General features: G+C 41.7%; 1 protein-coding gene across 1 annotated transcript; it reads right to left on the reverse strand.

The window, feature by feature from the left end:
- Positions 1-2,204: 2,204 nt before the first annotated feature.
- ZNF200 (zinc finger protein 200) lies at positions 2,205-18,922 on the reverse strand. The gene is made up of 5 exons (XM_030300595.2): positions 18,766-18,922; positions 17,686-18,016; positions 16,993-17,084; positions 16,537-16,657; positions 2,205-4,508 (listed from the first exon to the last, which is right to left on the reverse strand). Exons 2-5 carry the CDS (start codon positions 17,930-17,932, stop codon positions 3,757-3,759), a joined length of 1,212 nt encoding a protein of 403 aa, XP_030156455.1. The 5' UTR covers positions 17,933-18,016; positions 18,766-18,922; the 3' UTR covers positions 2,205-3,756.
- Between the last annotated feature and the right edge of the window lie 4 nt (positions 18,923-18,926).

Raw genomic sequence — 18,926 nt, forward strand, 5'->3', positions numbered from 1 at the left:
AAGGTGAAACCGGTGTGGGCTTGAGAGAATGGAAAGAGAGGACGAGACCCACCCTACCAACAAAAATAAATGAAAAACACTGGGGGCAGGGCACCTGGGTGCCTCAGTCGGTTAAGCGTCCAACTTTGGTTCAGGTCATGAGCTCACGGTTCTGGAGTTTGAACCCTGCGTCAGGCTCTGTGCTGACAGCTTAGACCCTGGAGCCTGCTCCAAGTTCTGTGTCTCCCTTTCTGCCACTCTCCCATTCAGGGTCTGTCTCTCTCAAAAATAAATAAACATTAATTTTTTTTTTTGGTATGAAAAGCATTCGTTTTTTTTATTAGCTATCTAATATTCTACATATTTATTCATTTGGGCTGTTTTGAATTTTCGGTATTACAGTGTTGTATTATTGCTTGTATTGAGAACGTAAGTGATGGGACTAATAGTAATATATTTTTTTAAGATTGTCCCAATAGATGGATACCATTATTCCTCTTTTGCCAAGCCAAACATTTACATACTCACATACACACAGCCTGCTCATTTAATACACCTGACACCTTGTTCTTTCAATTTACCATTCTTAGATTACTAGTAAGCCTGAACATTCTTTCAGACTTCTTGTAGCCATTCAAGTTTACCTAACAGTTATCTGTTCATGTCTTACTGGAATGTTCCCTTGCTGCCCACTTCCTCCCCCTATCTCATCCTTCTGGTCTCAGTTTAAAGGCCACTTCCCCAGGGTCCTCCCTGGAAAATCCACTTATAACACCCTTCTAGAATTCTTCCCTTCCTAGCACTTGTCATTCTGGAGCTGTATATGTTTTTTTTAGTTTTATTGAATTTCTGACCCCCTCTCCCCATCCTCCATCCCACGAAACTCCATGGGTGCGTTGCTTCCCTTTACAACCCCTGGTCCTTGTGTTGTGTTTTTAGGGGATGCATGCCTTCAATTTGAAGTTGCTATTCTAACTGGATATCTGGGCCTTCAGATTTTTTAAGTTTATTTATTTATTTAGAGAGAGAGAATGTGTGCATGTGAGGCAGCAAGGAGAGAGAGAGGGAGAGGGAGGGAGGGAGGGAATAAGAATATCCGAGGCAGGCTCTACACTGTCACTTCGAGGAGCCCGATTTCACAAACCCACTGAGCTGATACTGAGTCAGACACCCAACCGACTGAGCCACCCGGGTACCTTAGGCCTTCAGATGTGCTAACTGGCCCTTGCCTGCTCTATTGGAAAACCATTCGTTGTTGAGTGTTTACTGATTTTCATGAACTAATTGTCAGCTCCTTATTGAGCACTTAGTCGTCCAACGGCTTCCTAGTGCTCTCCTGTTTGGGGGTGTGGACCCTGGGCATCCTGCCTCTGAGCTCCAGAGCAGGGGTGAGGAGCATTCTGCTTCAGACCCTCCACGGTCCAGGGAGTAGGTGTAGGGAAGTCAGGCGGCCCAGGCCCCATCCTCTGGGGACAGCAGGTGACAAGGACTTTGACTGCTGGGCCCTCGCCTACACCACAGCCCACAGCAGAGAGCAGCTCCCAGGGGGTGGGGAGGGGTTTTGGGTGGGGAGGGGTTTGCGTCGTGGGAGTATCACACACCCACCGGCCTTGAGTACTGTGTGGTCTGACTCTTGCATCCTTGTGTCCCTATGGGGACAGTCTCGCCCCATAGACCCCACCCTCTCTAGTTACTGCCCAGCAGCCACTTAGGCTTTGTTTTCTAGGTGTGATAACCAGGAAGACCCCAGCCAGTCTTCCTGAGGAATAAGAGAAGAACGTTGCTGGCATCCAGTTTTGTCCCTGGTTTTTAAAGGGTACTGTAGGCTTGAAATACAAAATCAATAAAGGACAGTTTTTTGTGTGTGTGGCCTTTAAGTGTCTGAATTAGGACTCAGGACTGAATTGTATCATCAGATGTCTTTCATTTTTAGTATGCTTTGAACCAAAACAAAACTTAGAACTACAGGTTTAAAAAATAATTGGAAAAGGGGCGCCTGGGTGGCTCAGCCAATTAAGTGTCCAACTTTGGCTCAGGTCATGATCTTGGGATTTGTGGGTTCAGGCCCTGCATCAGGCTCTGTGCTGACACCTGAGAGCCTGGAGCCTGCTTTGGATTCTGTGTCTCCCTCTCTCTCTGCCCCTCCCCTGCTTGGCTCACGCTGTCTCTCTCAGAAGTAAATAAACATTAAAAAAAAAAATAAAATAACAAAAAAAGAGCAATAGGCAGAAAGAAACAAAACTATTATTTGAAGATGGTATAATTTTGAACCACAGATTGTAACAGAACTGAGAAATTACTGAAAATTAACATTCGATGAAGTGGCTAGTTTCACAAATATACAATTAAAAATAACTTTCCTATGTAAAAGCAAGAACCAACTAGAAAAATACAATGGAAAAAAAACTATTTGCAATAACAAAGTCGTATACAACTTACGTTAAGAAAATTAGAAACATTTACTCAGGAATACAATACTTTAATAAAGGCATGGGAAACAAAATTTGTAAAGCTAACAAGTTTTCCCAAATAGTTTATAGGATTAACCTATTTCAATCAAAATACCAATGTAAACTTCCAGGAAACCTAAAATAAAGCAAAACTGATCAAGAATCTTTAAAATAACACACCACAGGATCGGTCCCGTGAAGGCACCGCTGGCCTGGCCTCTGGGTGGACACGTCAGGAAAGTCTGGGTATCAGGAGGCCAAAGAGAACAAACATCCACTACAATGAAGACTCTGGAATCCTGCCTCTCGAGGGGCAATGTGAACTAGCCACTGGAGACAACTGTTAAAAATAAAACACTTTGCTTGTGAGGTAGTGACCACCCATTGCCAAGGGTCTGAAGACAGCTTGGAGGCGAAGTGAGCACATGGTAAGGTTACTGGCCAGTCATGTGTCCAAGCCGACGTCTTCCTCTTCCAGCACTTGGATTTCCTTCCTAGCAGGCCTTCTTCTTGGCTCAGCAGAGGGACAAGATTCTGAAGAGCTTTACCAGTAGTAGGGCTGGGTGGCTGGGCCTGAGTGATCCAAACTTCTTTTGGCAATGGAAAGGCATGAGTGCTATCTGAGCGACGAAGGGCTGGACAAAAAATGCAGTTAAGAACAACAGACACTTTAAAAGTATGTTGTGAAAAGTATTCCTGTAAAAGTCACTTTTCACTGCAAAATGCAAATGTTACTGACATCGATGGTTAGTTTAGATCACATACAAATGACAGAGTAAGTCTTTGACATTCACTTGCTGTTATTTTCCTATATTCCAAAGTAAACAATCCCTTTCAACACTCAAGCTTCAACAGGGTATTCTTAGAAGGTTATGTGAACTGTTAACAGAAGCTCTTGGCTTAATAAATCAGTAGTTTGGTTCTCGCAGGGGAACACAGTTCCAGATAAGGACTTTTGCATTATTTTTTTTTTCACAAGTGTGAATTCCTGTGTGGGGGGAAAATGGATACACTTTCCGTACACATGAGCCACTCTGTTCACCTTACAGGTAAGTGGCCTCCAGACCCCTATTCAAAGCCTTTTGGGGAAAAGGGATCTGTGGCCTGTACATTGTTGTAGAAGTTCACAAAAGAGAGCTCCTTAATCCAGAAAATGTGGATGCTGACTGAGGTATAGCCCTTGAGAATGTCTTCTTCCCTGTGAAATTTTCTAAAACTTTGAGGTTTCAGCCAAGATGGGTATTTTCCCAATTTTGACTATAATGAGGTTTTCACATATCTGCATCTTTTCAGAAGCCTGGGAATTTAGAATTCCCTATTAAACATTTCAGGTCAAGGCAGGACCATCAGACCTTTCCTGATCCCATTTCTGCTTTCGTGTCTTACATGCTGAGTGGGTTTTTTCATGCCGGGTACAGTTGGAAAGCCGACCAAATCTTCTCCCACATTTTTTGCAACTATACGGCCTCTCAGCCTCATGACTCTGCAGATGAAGCACAAAGTCTTTATTCTCTGGGAAGGTTTTCCCACATTCTGGACACTTAAATATTTTCTCCCTTATATGGATTCCTTCATGGCGACTCCGATGAGAGTTCTGACGAAAGTTTTTCCCACACTGAGAACATGAATAAGGTTTCTCTCCTGTATGGATTCGCTCATGTTTATTAAGGTTTGTTTTATGATTGAAGCTTTTCCCACAGTGACTACAGTCATAGGGTTTTTCACCAGTGTGAGTCCTCTGGTGGGATATAAGGTAAGAACTTTCATTAAACTGTTTCCCACACAATGGACAAGTGTACCATCTTCTCGTTCTCCGATTTCGGGTAAGTGCAATCACGTTGATATCCACATACTTTGAGAGTTCCTCTAGTGGAGTATCATTTTCAATAGTAACTAGAAGATTTCTCACTTTCCTTTGTTTTGGAGTGGATGTACTTAGTCTGTCTTTATGGCAATACGGAGATTGCTCAGAGACCATAGAACAGTCCACTTCATCACAATCTGAAGTCTTTTCTCTATGATCTTCACTCTCTCCAGGTTCCTTCTGAAGATCGTCACTCTCAGGATTAATGTCATTGTCTGTGGAAACAAAGAGAATTGAATAACTTTTGAGGGATATGATACCGCAGGAAAAAAGCAAGTTGGATTTCTCATCAAACAATAATCTTGAGGGGCGCCTGGGTGGCGCAGTCGGTTAAGCGTCCGACTTCAGCCAGGTCACGATCTCGCGGTCCGTGAGTTCGAGCCCCGCGTCGGGCTCTGGGCTGATGGCTCAGAGCCTGGAGCCTGTTTCCGGTTCTGTGTCTCCCTCTCTCTATGCCCCTCCCCCATTCGTGCTCTGTCTCTCTCTGTCCCAAAAATAAATAAACGTTGAAAAAAAAATTAAAAAAAAAAAAAATAAAATAAAAAAAAAAACAATAATCTTGAGTATCAGAAATCTGAGGACTAGCAGATAATTGTTACCAACACTCCTTTTCCACTCTGTGGATGGAATATATGACTGATAAATCTTTCTATGCAAAGCATTGCAAGCACACAGTCCTTTTTTTTTTTTTTTTTTTTTTTTTTTTTTTTTTTTTGAGAGAGAGAGAGAGCACTCAAGTGGGGGAAGGACAAAGGGGGTGTGGACAGAGAATCCCAAGTAGGCTCCATGCTCAGTGCGCAGCTTGATGTAGGGCTCGATTCCATGACCCTGGGATCATGACTTGAGCAGAAATCAAGAGTCGGACACTCAACTGACTGAGCCACCCAGTTACCCTCTTCCTTTTTTTTTTTTTTTTTTTTTAATAAAATGAGGGGGACTACACTGAAAGATTTTATAGGTTTGCTTTCTGAGTAAGCACTAATTCCTCAAGAAGTTCATATTGATCTTATATTCTGTGTAGAACAGTGAGCTAAGGACCAGGGGATGAAAGACATCAATAATCAAGGGTACACCATCCCATTCTTTAGGAGGCTAGTAAGTGAAAGGTACGATGAGTTAACTTCTAGGTTTTCACTACGTTAAGTATTACAATAGTATGGAATTAGGTAATACTGTAATATCCTATATAATAGGGAAAAAGTGGGAATAATTCAAATGACCAAAAATAATGAAGGCCTATCATGTTCACTCAGTAGATGATTATTTGGGCATTAGGGTGATTACAAATGATTAAACTATGGTAGAAACCCATAGTGGTCTTTTTGGGGGAGAAAGGGGAGTAGTAACTGGGCAGTGGGCACAAAAGGGACTTCTTGGATGCCAGGAATGGTCTGAGTGATGGTCAGACAGATGTGTACATTTTGTGAAACTGTGAGGCGTACACTTTTGATCTGTAGGGTTTTCTGTATTTATTACCTCCGAAAGAAGTCTGTGTAAAATAACATACAAAGATTAAGTAACAAATTAAAAAAAGAAAAGTATGCTGTGAAAAGGTAGAGCAACAAGGGACCCCCTAAACTCTGGGCAACTTATGGATATTAAAGGGCTAAGTCAACCTCTTAGATAGACAGCTAACCACAGATCTGTGATATGAATCTTTGCTGGATTAGTAGTTTCACACGAACAGACGTTTTCTTTTTCATTTATTCCCTTAGGTAATGAAAATGCTGAGTCAAAGCATATGGCAATTTTTATCACAGTCCTTGACACTGACTGCCATATTTCTTTCAAAAGAAGCTGTACCAATTTCAGCACAAGCATCAAGATATGGGTATCAATTTTACCTAATCCTGTCAGCATTTAATAGGTATAAAATGGTTTCTCGTTGTAGCTTTATTTTGCACTTTGTTACTACAAACCACTAATTTATTGGGCTGAGAGACTCATAAATTTAAATAAATTTTACATTTTGCAAATCTTAATCCCTGTGTAGGCAGTCACTACTAATGTAAATATTTAACTGAAGCCTACCTCTGCAACTCCACAACTTAAAACCATCAAAAAGTATCAGTCTTTCAAAATCAGATAAATGTTCTATTCTCTAGCCATTCCTTTATGACTTACTTTTACAGTTAACTCTTTTTTTAAGTTTACTTATTAATTTTGAGGGAGAGGGCATGAGCAGGGGAGGGGCAGAGAGAGAGGGAGGGAGAAAGAATCCCAAGCATCGACAGTGTGGAGCCATATGCGGGGCTTGAAGTCACAAACTGTGAGATCATGACCTGAGTCAAAACCAAGAGTTGGACACTTACTCGACTGAGCCACCCAGGCGTCCCTACAGTTAATTTTTAATACATTTGGAGTTTAGTATCACACTGTATGTTATTGTTTGTAATATGTCTAATATTGGTAAAACCAGCCAGAATATCCTATTGAAAATTTTGACTCTGTTACCTACAGTGTAAATAAATTTGGAGAGCACCAATATCTTTACACAATTTGTTTTCCCATTTACATCCGTGTCTGTCCGATATTTAAGAATCTTTTATAGGGGCACCTGGGTAGCTCAGTTGGTTAAGCATCCGACTTCAGCCCAGGTCATGATCTTGCACTCTGTCTCTCTTAAAAATAAAGAAACTTAAAAAAAAAAAAAAAAAGAATCTTTTATATTTACCAATGAAACATCTGTGGTTCACTCCTATTTTATAGCCATTCTGAACGACAGCTTCCATCATTTTGTTAATTTTTTAATAAAAATTTTTTTAATGTTTATTTTATTTTTTTTTTTCAACGTTTATTTATTTTTGGGACAGAGAGAGACAGAGCATGAACGGGCGAGGGGCAGAGAGAGAGGGAGACACAGAATCGGAAGCAGGCTCCAGGCTCTGAGCCATCAGCCCAGAGCCCGACGCGGGGCTCGAACTCACGGAACGCGAGATCGTGACCTGGCTGAAGTCGGATGCTTAACCGACTGCGCCACCCAGGCGCCCCTAATGTTTATTTTTGAGAGAGACAGAACATGAGTGGGGAGGGGCAGAGTGGGGGAGGATACAGAATACGAAGCAGGCTCCAGGCTTTGAGCCCGATGAGGGGCTCGAACCCACGAACTGTGAGATCATGACCTGAGATGAAGTTGGATGCTTAACTGAGACACCCAGGTGCCCGTGTTAATTTTTTAAAAAATTTATTTATTTTGACAGAGTGAAAAAGCATGAGGGGCAGAGAGAATCCCAAGCAGGCTCTGCACTGATAGTGCAGAGCCTGATGAGGGGCTCGAACCCATGAACCATGAGATCATGACCTAAGCCGAAGTTGGATGCTTAACCGACTGAGTCACCCAGGCACCCCCATTTTGTTAATTTAAGAATGCTATTGTTGGGGCGCCTGGGTGGCTCGGTCGGTTAAGTGTCTGACTTCAGCTCAGGTCATGATCTCGCGGTCCGTGAGTTCGAGCCCCGCGTCGGGCTCTGTGCTGACAGCTTAGAGCCTGGAGCCTGTTTCAGATTCTGTGTCTCCCTCTCTCTGACCCTCCCCCGTTCATGCTCTGTCTCTAAAATAAATAAACGTTAAAAAAAATTAAAAAAAAAATGCTATTGTTATACATTCCCTATTTACCTACTTTAAAATTATTAAATATAGTGTTTTTGTTGTTCCTTTTAGATTTTCTAAATACAAACCATATTTTGGTTCCAATATTTATTCTTCTTAACCCCTTATCTTTTTGCCTTATCTAGTTAATAATAGTGATGGCAGGTTTCCTTATTTCATTTTCATAATTTTATTTTTAATGTTTGTTTATTTTTGAGAGAGCGAGCTGGGAAGGGAGAGGGAGAGAGAGAGAGAGAGAGAGAGAGAGAGAGGATTCGAAGTGGGCTCTGGGCTGAGAGCAGAGAGCCTGATGTGGGGTTTGAACTCATGACCGTGAGATTGTGACCTGAGCTGAAGTCGGACTTGTAACTGACTAAGCCACGCAGGCACCCGTTATTCTCATTTTTAAAGAATTACCATCAGTGTTTGATGAATGACCATAAATGTCATGTTATAGTAAAGGGCTACCTGTTTTGAAGACAATTCATCAAAACTCATAGGAATTTTTCTGATTTTCCTGAGAGTGTCAATGAATATATCTTATATTCCTTTAGTGTACTATTTTTTATGATAAAAAAATTTAGTAGCTAATATAGTTACATGGTACAAAACTCAATGTGAAAAGGTGTATGCTAAGGAGCCTTCCTCCAGTCCCTATCCCCATCCATTCTACCAGCCCCCCAGACAGATACCAGTTTTATTAGTTTCTTTTTATTTTTTCGTTGTTTATCTAGGTGATGTATTTTCCTTTCTCCTCTTTTCTTATATAAAAGGTAGTATACTGTGTATATGTCTGGTACTTGCTTTATTTTGATCGTTACATTCCAGTGCATAGAGATTACCTTGGTATGCTATGTGGACACATCATATTCAACCAGAGACACCTGGATTGTTTTCAAAGGTGAATGCATCTGGTTTTGTTTTGTTTTTGAGACAGAGAGAAACAGAGCATGAGCAGGGGAGGGGCAGAGAGAGAGACACAGAATCCGAAGCAGGCTCCAGGCTCCGAGCCGTCAGCACAGAGCCCGCAAGGGGCTCGAACTCACAAACCGCGAGATCATCACCTGAGCCGAAGTCCGACACTTAGCCAACTGAGCCATCCAGGCGCCCCGGTGAATGCATCTTTAATACTGGTAATTAGACTGCCGTATATAGGGAGTCATTCTGCATGTCGGCCAGTATTATACTTATTTCTCAACAGAGTCACCACCACTGTGTTGTTATTGGATTTCTAGAAATCTGAGGGATGAAAAAAGATGGTAATTTGGCAAAGGTTTAATCTGCATTTCTAATTATGAGTTGGGCTGGACAGCTTTTCATGTGTTTATGGGTCATTTGTATTCCTAAGCGAATCTGTTGGTCTTTCTCTTGGGGTACAAAGTATGATGCACCAAATGGCTGGGTTGTCCCAACACCTTTTATGAGCTCCTCTGCTTCGCTGCTCTTTTCAATTTTCCTGGTCATTGTATTTATTTATTTCCATTTGAATTAGAGATCAGATTGTGCAGTACCAGGGCGAAAAATCCTACTGGCATTATTAAAGGGATTACCTTCACTTCATGAATGAACCTGGGAAGAACTGACCTTTTAATGTTAAATCTTCCTGGCCAACATGGTATTTCTTCCCATTCATTCAGATCTACTTCTTTGCCCTTTAGAAATGTTTTGAAGTTTTCCTCATAATTTCTGCATGTTTCTTCAGTTTATTTCTAGGTGTTTAATCTTGTTTGTTCCTATTTTTATAATTTCTAAATGACTGCATATATGAAAGTTAATGATTTCCATATAATAATTTTTCATCCCACTGCCTTACTGAATGCTTTTATTATTTATAATTTTCAGACACTTCCTGGGGTTTTCTAATTACACAATTATATCATATGTAATAGATTCTTAAATTCTTAAACATTTAATTTCTTTGTCATTTAACTGCTCTGGCCAATACCTAAAACACAGTATTAAACAGTAGTAGTGATAATGGGCTTTGTTGTTGTCCTGATTTTAGTGGGAATGCCTTCCAGTGTTTCCAGTGTTTCAGTCCTTCCAGACCGAAAGGATGCATATCCCATAAGGGAGGTATCCATTAGTTACTGTTTTGTTCAGTGTTTTTGCGAAGAAGGCACAAGGCATTGGTATTTTGTCAAATATCTTTTCAGTAACTATGAAATTGATCATAGGATTTTTCTCCTTTACTATAAAATATAATAGGCTTTCTATTATTAAATCGCTTTTGCATTCCTGGAATAAATCTTCCTTGGTCAGGATGGTCTTTTTTTTTATCAGATTGTAGTATCTTTGTCACACTAGTTTCATAAGAAGAATTTGGAAGTTTTCCTTTTTTTTCACTCTGAAAATTTTCGTAGCATTTAAATTGTGCAATTGTTAAAGCTTTGTAAGAATTTCCTATGAAACTGAGGGTCCTTTCCCTGGGTTGGGGGCTAGTTTTTTTTGACAATTCCAACTTCCTCTATGGAAACTGGTTTATCTACTTCTGTTTAAATCTTTCTACGTATTAGTGCCTCTATTTCTAACTTACTGATTTCCAATTTTGTATTTACTAATACTTTCTTTCTGTTTTCCTTCATTGTACTGTTTTCCTAACTTTGAACCAGAGGCTTAATTTTTCTTTCTTTTTAATTTTTTTTTACATTTATTTATTTTTTTGAGAGAGTGAGACAGAGCATGAGTGGGGGAAGAGCAGAGAGAGAAGGATACACAGAATCTAAAGCAGGCTCCAGGCTCTGAGCAAGCGTTCAGCACAGAGCCCAATGCGGGGCTCGAACCCATGAACCATGAGATCATGACCTGAGCCGAAGTCGGATGCTCAACCCACTGATCTACCCAGGTGCCCCTACTTTCATTTTTCTAACTTAATGTGTGTGTTTATACACGCATAAATTTTCTTCTGAGTACCACTTTAGGTTATACTGTAGATGCTGACACAGAGTATAGTCTCCAAACGTTATGTAACTTTAATTTGTACTTCCCCTCTAATCCAAGGTTACTTAATAGTTTTTAAATTTCTAGGTGAAAGGGACTTTTTCCCCCCAAGTTTCATTTTTACCTTCTAGTTGTATCACATTGTGATAGATCCTACTGTGTTATTTCTACTTTTTGGAATCTACTGAATCTTTCTTTCTTCCATAGTAAGTAGACAATCTTGAAAAGGTTTATATTCTCTTGCCACAGGAGACGTCAGATACAAACATAAGAACTGTCTCACTGAGAATGTGTTTAAGAATTTTTTTCTACATTTTTAGTTGTTTTATGTGGCTCACTTGAGTTGAGACACACATTCTGTTCTCCTCGGTCAAGGACACTCCTGTGATTCCTTACCCACAAGGTTCATTCCATTACACTTTTCCCTTTCCAAACTGACCAAATGTTACTGACTCCCAGATCTCTACATGTGACCTCCAATTTCTAATGTTCAAGTACCCAGAAAATAATCTCATTTTATTTCCTATCATGGATTCAATCTCATCTAAAATCAAATCCATCTTCTTCTAAACTCTATTCCTACTTCCAAATCTGGCCTTGACCTTCTCATAGCTCTTTATAGTTAAAATGGTTTCACACTACTTATCTTTTTTTATTGAAAAAATTTTTTTAGGGGCACCTGGGTGGCTCAGTTGGTTAAGTGTTTGACTTTGGCTCAGGTCATGATCTCATGGTTTCTAAGTTCAAGCCCCATGTTGGGCTCTGTGCTGACAGCTCAGAGCCTGGAGCCCACTTCAGATTCTATGTCTCCCTCTCTCTCTGCCCCTTTCCTGCTCATACTCTATGTCTCTCTCAAAAAATAAACATTAAAAAAAATTTTTTTTAATTTTTCAGAAACTTTATTTATTTAGAGAGAGACAGAGACAGCATGAGGTGGGGAGGCGCAGAGAGAGAAGGAGAGAGAATCCCAAGCAGGTTCTGTGCTGCCAGTGCAGACAGCGCAATGCAAGGCTCAAACCCACGAAACTGAGATCATGTCTTGAGTCAAAACCAAGAATCAGACGCTTAACTGACTGAGACACTCAGGCGCCCCCATACTGCTTATCTTTTTAGGTGAATGACTTATCTTTTAAGATAAGTTTATTCTTTAACCGGAAGCTTTGGAGGGCAGGAATGGAGCACTATGTATCATTTTAACTCACTGATAACTCCAGAATTCAACCCTGCCTAAGGAAAAAGCAAGTAGCATTTATTAAATGTTAGTGAATGATTCTAAGTTTAAATCTTCAGCTTTGTGGTATAGGCAAGGGAGGGGAATGGAAAGGGTGAGAATTGGGCCTCAGGGCCTCAAGGTCTATGGCCAAAGTGTTCCTGGAATTGACAACCTACCCACCAACCAGTCACCTAAAATAAATGCTAGTTTTACCCAAGACTGAAGAAAAAGTCAGTGTAATAAATCCGATCTCTTTATGTTCTTCCCTACAATAAGAAAACATTAGTCTAATATCCTCAATGGGAAAAAACTGATAGCTTTTCCCTTAAGGTCAGGAACATGATGGCTATGTACATTCTCACCACTGTTGTTCAACGTAGTACTGGAAATCCCAGCCTCAGCAATCAGACAATGACGACGACAACAACAAAAATAAAAGGCATACAAATTGGCAAGGAAGAAGTCAAATGTTCACTCTTCGTAGACAACAAGATACTCTATGTGGAAACCCAAAAGATGCCAGCGAAAAAATTGTTAGAACAGACACATAAATTCAGCAAAGCTGCAGGATATAAACTCAACGTAGAGAAATCTGTTGCACTTCTTTACACCAATAATGAAGCATCAGGAAGAGAAATCAAGAGACGATCGCATTTACAATTGCACCAAAAACCTTAAGATAGCTAGGAGTAAACCTAACCAAAGAGGTAATAGATCTCTACGCTAAAAACTATAGAAAGCTTATGAAAGAAATTGAAGACGACACAAAGAAATGGAAAAGCATTCCATGCTCATGGATTGGAAGGACAAATATTGTTACACTGTCAATACTACCCAAAGCAGTCTACACATTCAATGCAATCCCTATCAAAATAACACCAGCATTCATCACAGAGCTAGAACAATCCTAAAATTTGTATGGAACCAGAAAATCCCCCGAATAGCCAAAGTAATGTTGCAAAAGAAAACCAAATCTGGAGGCAACACAATTCCAGACTTCAAGTTGTATGACAAAGCTATAATCATCAAGACAGTATGGTACTGGCACAAAAACAGACACATATATCAATTGAACAGAATGGAGAACCCTGAAATAGACCCACAAACATATGGCCAACTAATCTTTGACAAAATAGAAAAAAGTCTCTTTAGCAAATGGTGTTGGGAAAACTCGACCACTTTCTTACACCAAACACAAAAATAAATTCAAAATGGACGAAAGACCTAAAGGTAAGACAGGAAACCATCAAAATCCTACAGGAGAAAACAGGCAGCAACCTCTCTGACCTTGGCTGCATCAACTTTTTACTAGACATGTGTCCAGAGCCAAGGGAAACAAAAGCAAAAATGAACTTATTGGGACCTCATCAAGATAAAAACCTTCTGTACAGTGAAGGAAACAATCAATAAAACTAAAAGGCAACCGACAGAATGGGAGAAGATATTTGCAAATGACATATCCGATTAAGGGTTAGTAACCAAACTCTATAAAGAACTTATCAAACTCAAAACCCAAAAAACAAATAATCCAGTGAAGAAATGGGCAAAAGACATGAATAGGCACTTTTCCAAAGACATCCAGATGGCTAACAGATACCTGAAAAAATGCTCAACATCACTCATCATCAGGGAAATACAAATCAAAACCACAACGAGATACCACCTCACACCTGTTAGAATGGCTAAAATGAACAACTTGGGCAACGACAGATGTTGGCAAGGATGTGGAGAAAGAGGGACCCTTTTACACTGCTGGTGGGAATGCAAACTGGGGCAGCCACTCTGGAAAACAGTATGGAGGGTCCTCAAAAAGTTAAAAATAGGGACGTGTGGGTGGCTCAGTTAAGCATCCGTCTCTTGATTATGGCTCAGGTCATGATCTTGCAGTGTGTGGGTTCAAGCCCTGCGTTGGGCTCTGCATTAACAGTGCGGGGCCGGCTTTGGATTCTCTCTCTGCCCCTCCTGTGTGTTCTTGCTCTCTCAAGATAGATAAGTAAACTTAGGAAAAAAAAAAAAGTTAAAAAATAGAATTATCCTACAACCCAGCAGTGCACTACTAGGTATTTATCCAAAGGATACAAAAATGCTGATTTGGAGGGGCACATGCACTCCAATGTTTATAGCAGCGTTATCAACAATAGCCGAATTATTGAAACAGCCTAAATGTCCATCTATTGATGAATGGATAAAGAAGATGTAGTATAATACATATATATTGGAATATTAAATATATATATAATGGAATATTACTCAGCGATCAAAAAGAATGAAATCTTGCCATTTGCAATAACGTGGATGAAACTAGAGTGTATTATGCTAAGCAACATAAGTCAGAGACAGAGATCATATGATTTCACTCGTGTGGAATTTAAGAAACAAACGAATACAGGAGAAGGAAAGGAAAAATAAGATAAAAACAGAGAGGGAGACAAATCCTAGGAGACTCTTAAATACAGAGAACAAACAGGGTTGGTCAAGGGGAGGTGGGCTAAATGGGTGATGGGCATTTAAGCAGGGCTCTTGCTGGGATGAGCTCTGGTATTATGTCTAAGTGATGAATAACTAAATTCTACTTGTGAAACCAATACTACACTATATGTTAACTTGAATTAAAAAAAACAAGCAAAGAAAAACAGGGGCGCCTGGCTAGCTCAGTCTGTAGAGCATGTGATGTTTGATCTCAGGGTCATAAGTTCAAGCCCCATTCTGGGCACAGAATTTACTTTAAAAAAACGTGTGTGTCTGTGTCTGGGTGGCTCAGTTAGTTAAATGTCTGACTCTTGATCTCAGCTCAGGTCATGATCCCAGTGTAATGGGATTGAACACCATGTCGGGCTCTGCCCTGAGCATGGAGACTGCTTAAGATTCTCTCTCCCCCTCTGAGCCTCTCCGCTCCTCGTGAGCTTTCTTTTCTCTCTAAATAATAATAATAACAATTATTATTATTATAAATATGTATATATATGCTTAACAAAAAATACTACATAGAATAAATAACTTGTGGAAAATTAAGCAGGCTCACTATGTACTACTACCCTGACCATACAGCATAAGACAACTAGAGTTCAACAGCCATGGATTTTTGTCACCCCAGGCAACTCACAAAATCCACTTTCTGCTCTGCTTCAGCCTCAGAAGCAAACAGCCCTGAAGGCAAAGTAAGAAGTATTAGGCGCTCAGCAAAGCGATTTTTGAAGGCTGGTCACTTGGATAGCAGTGTATTTGTAGAGAAAGGCTGAATCATCTCTCAACAGCCTCAGAGAACTGCTGCCACATGAGTGCGTATGCAGTATTCTCATTTGCGAATGCTGCTTAACCATTACTGGGAAATAAGCAGAAATGAAGAAGGATCCATTCACCAACCATACAGGAAACTCACTGAAACAATTGTGAGAAATGCATCAGGAAGGTCGTACAACTCTGGGCTAAGGCTGCAGGCTCTGGTGTTAGAATCCCTGAGTCCAGATCCCTGCTCTGCCAACTACTGCTGTGTGACCTTTAGCAATGGACCTTTTTCTGCTTTAGTTTCACCATCTTAAAATAGTAGTAATTCCTACGTCCTACAGTATTGTGAGAAATACATGAGGTAATAAATGCACGCAAAGCACTTAGACTAGTACCTCGTACATAATAACACACAAGTACTAAGTGCTAGATATCATTTCTACCAATAGTGTGATATATTTTCATTCACACTAGTAGACTTCTTAGCCTTTGGACATCAAGGAAAAAAAGACTCATGCACCCAATGAAAACACGATTTAAAATACACATGTTGGGAGATTAGCACTAGATCCAGAAAATGGATTGAGAAACAACCTGGCTGCATTTTTTATCTGTGTGAATATTTGATGTCAGTACATTAGCTCTAGGTCTTGCTTACCAAGAGAAGTCCCCTCCACCATTGCTGCCCTAAAGATACACAAAAAATGGCCACCCACAGCTGGTGCAAGCTCTGCCACGTGGAATAAAAATTAAACGAGTGTGAACATGTACGTTAGCTAGTGTGTTAATCAGGTGTTTAAAAAGTCTGATGAAGGGTGCCTAGGTGGCTCAGTCGGTTAAGCATCCAATTTTTTTTTATGTTTATTTTTCATAGACAGAGAGAGAGAGACAGACTCCAAAGCAGGCTCCAGGCTCTGAGCTGTCAGCACAGAGCCCAACGTGGGGCTCAAACCCACAAACTGTGAGATCATAACCTGAGCCGAAGTCAGACGCTTAACTGACTGAGCCACCCAGGCACCCCAAGCATATAATTCTTGATTTCAGCTCAGATCATGGTCTCACAGTTCGTGAGTTTGAGCTCCACATCGGGCTCTGTGCTGGCAGCACAGAGCCTGCTTGGGATTCTTTCTCCCTCGCTCTCTGCCCTTCCCCTGCTCACTCTCTCTCTCTCTCAAAATTAAAATAAACATTTAAAAAATAAATAAGTAAAAAGTCTGATGAAATAGAAGAACATGCTTTTCCCATAGCATTCAATATGAACACACAAGATTTCTTACCCAATAACATCATCTCCCCAACACTGTCTTCCTTCTCTGAGGTGGGTTGTTGAGTAGCATCTAGGCTCACACATTCTTCTTGGGAGTGAAATACATTCAAATCCTCAAAGACCACCAGTTCCTGAAAGAGCAACAGACCCCATTCCTCTTAATAACAGAGGCTGTTTGACATCCTTGCTGGTAAAATAGGCTGGAACCCAAGGATCAGGGAAGGGAAGGTGAAAGGGACCTATAAATCCTACGCAGATGCAGCAGACAGGAAACCCAGGCTCAGAAAGGAGCCAAAGGATAAGTAGAAGAGAAACGTCCAGAGGCAATGAAAACAAGCCCACTCTCCTTACAAGGGAATATCTTTTTTTTTTTTAATACATATATATGGGTTTGACTGAGCGGGGAGGGCTGTAAGAGCAGAGAAGGTGATGTACTCAAAACAGTGAACGGGAAAACCGAACCCACCTCAGGCTCAGTTTTCAGATACAGAGACAATGTGTCCTGTTTCTGCTGGATTCCTTCTCTGGGTAGAAGCTTCACTATGGGATGAGGTTGCACTGGGGAAAGAGGAAGCTGTAGTTAATGGAAACGTCAGTGACTCTAATATGGAAACCCTAACCACACCTTGAGGCCACACTGTCCTCACTCCCTCAGAAGGCAACTCATGGTTTTTTTCAGCTTCTGTGAGCCCAGGGAAGAGCTCAAGCCGTAAATCACAGGGTCTTGAACCTGTATCTAGGGTCTCCTCATTACGAAAAGAATGATTCCCTTAAGGGTTTTTTTAAATTCTCTTCACTAGTAAAGGGGAGGGTAAAGTCTGGAGATGCCCATAACAAGCACAAAATTTCCAAAATTCCACATAAACGGCAGTCAATTAAACAATTCACCCAAATTTCTTTATGGTAAAAAGATATACACTCCCCCTCCACTATGGAAAGTTACACACAGTTTATTCCATGGCTTTACACACACCCAGCAATCCACTCAAGCGACAGCTTGAGAAAAAAAAAATACTCCCTCTCCCAGTTGACTTATTAAAATCCACTCCTTTTTTTCAATACCCACTATCCTAACCTGAATTCATTACTAACATGAAAACCTATTTCAGACCCCAATACCATTCTCTTCTCTTCTAGTGAAACAGCATATACTTCTTACATCTGTTCTGAAAGTTTGAGCTCACATCCTTCATAATAACCAAAGTCTCCTTGACTTTCTGATTGGGCTGCACCACGCTTGGCTTGGGCAAGAAGGTGAGGAAGTGCTCCAGAACTAGCTGGTGGATGGTCTTGGGCCCACTAGTAGCATCTCGAAGTAGGTCTTGGCCCAGCTTGGAGTCTGGAGGAACTCTCAGTATAAAGGACCGCTTTGGCTTTAGGGGCAATGGAACCACTTTTGCAGCCATCGCGCCTTGAAATCACACACCACACTCGTTTTGCAGAGCTTCAGGAGTCCCCTCTTACCGAAGGAAATCTGTCAGATAGCCAAGCTGCAGACAAGAGAAACCATGGGTTACCCACAAAACCAGGTAGGCATGCCTGCACCCCAGTATATGGCCTGGAGAGTGAGGCCACACGAAATGTAAAGCAGAAGGAAAGGTAAGCTGGGGTGGGGGAACTCCTAACTGAAACGGAAGGTCCCTGAACTAGACACTCTTAACAAGCTTGGCCTGAAAGGAAGATCTGAGAACGAAAGCTGGACGATGTCCAAACCTCAAGGGTCATCCTCCCGAGAAATAGGAGATGCAAACTCCACTGGGAAGAGCGGGTGAACTCAAGCAGGTAGGAAGAGCGATGGGCTAGAAGACAGGACACCTGGGGTCCGACACCAAGGGCATCTGCTTATAAGTTGGCCTGGCCACTGAATCAAGCCGTAATGCGCACCTAGGACCCCGGGTCCCTCAGATGCCCTTCGGGGAGGAAGGGGGGGGGCAGTTGATGGCTCAAAGAGCAATCGCAAGGCCCCCAAGAGCTGTCCATACATGGCCTGCTGACTCTTTTCCGCCGTGAGAGCCCCGTTGAGAGCGGCAAGGGACATCCCAGTAGGGGCCAGCAGGCCAGGCCCACTCTGGAGCCTCTCCCACCGGCCAAGGGGCACCTTTACCACAACGACCAGCCAGCGGCATTGCCCGGGGTACGTTCCCGGCTCCCCAGCCGGTCAGGCACTCCCAGCAACGGACCAAGCTCTGCTCCCTAGAGGCCGCGTCAGCCTGGTTCCCGCCCTCGCGGAGCCCCTCACCTCTCGGGGGCTGTGCCGCCTCTGGGAGCTTGCAGGGGACGGCCCACAGACCCAGGCGCAGAGACACGGGGAAACTAGGCGCGAGAGGCCAAGCCCTCCCCTCGCCCTTCGGAGTGCCCTCACAGGCCGCCGGCGACTATTGGCGAGCGCCGCCGTCAGTT

This window comes from Lynx canadensis, chromosome E3 (genome assembly GCF_007474595.2).
Source record: "Lynx canadensis isolate LIC74 chromosome E3, mLynCan4.pri.v2, whole genome shotgun sequence".
In the NCBI taxonomy this organism is placed as follows: Eukaryota; Metazoa; Chordata; class Mammalia; order Carnivora; family Felidae; genus Lynx; species Lynx canadensis.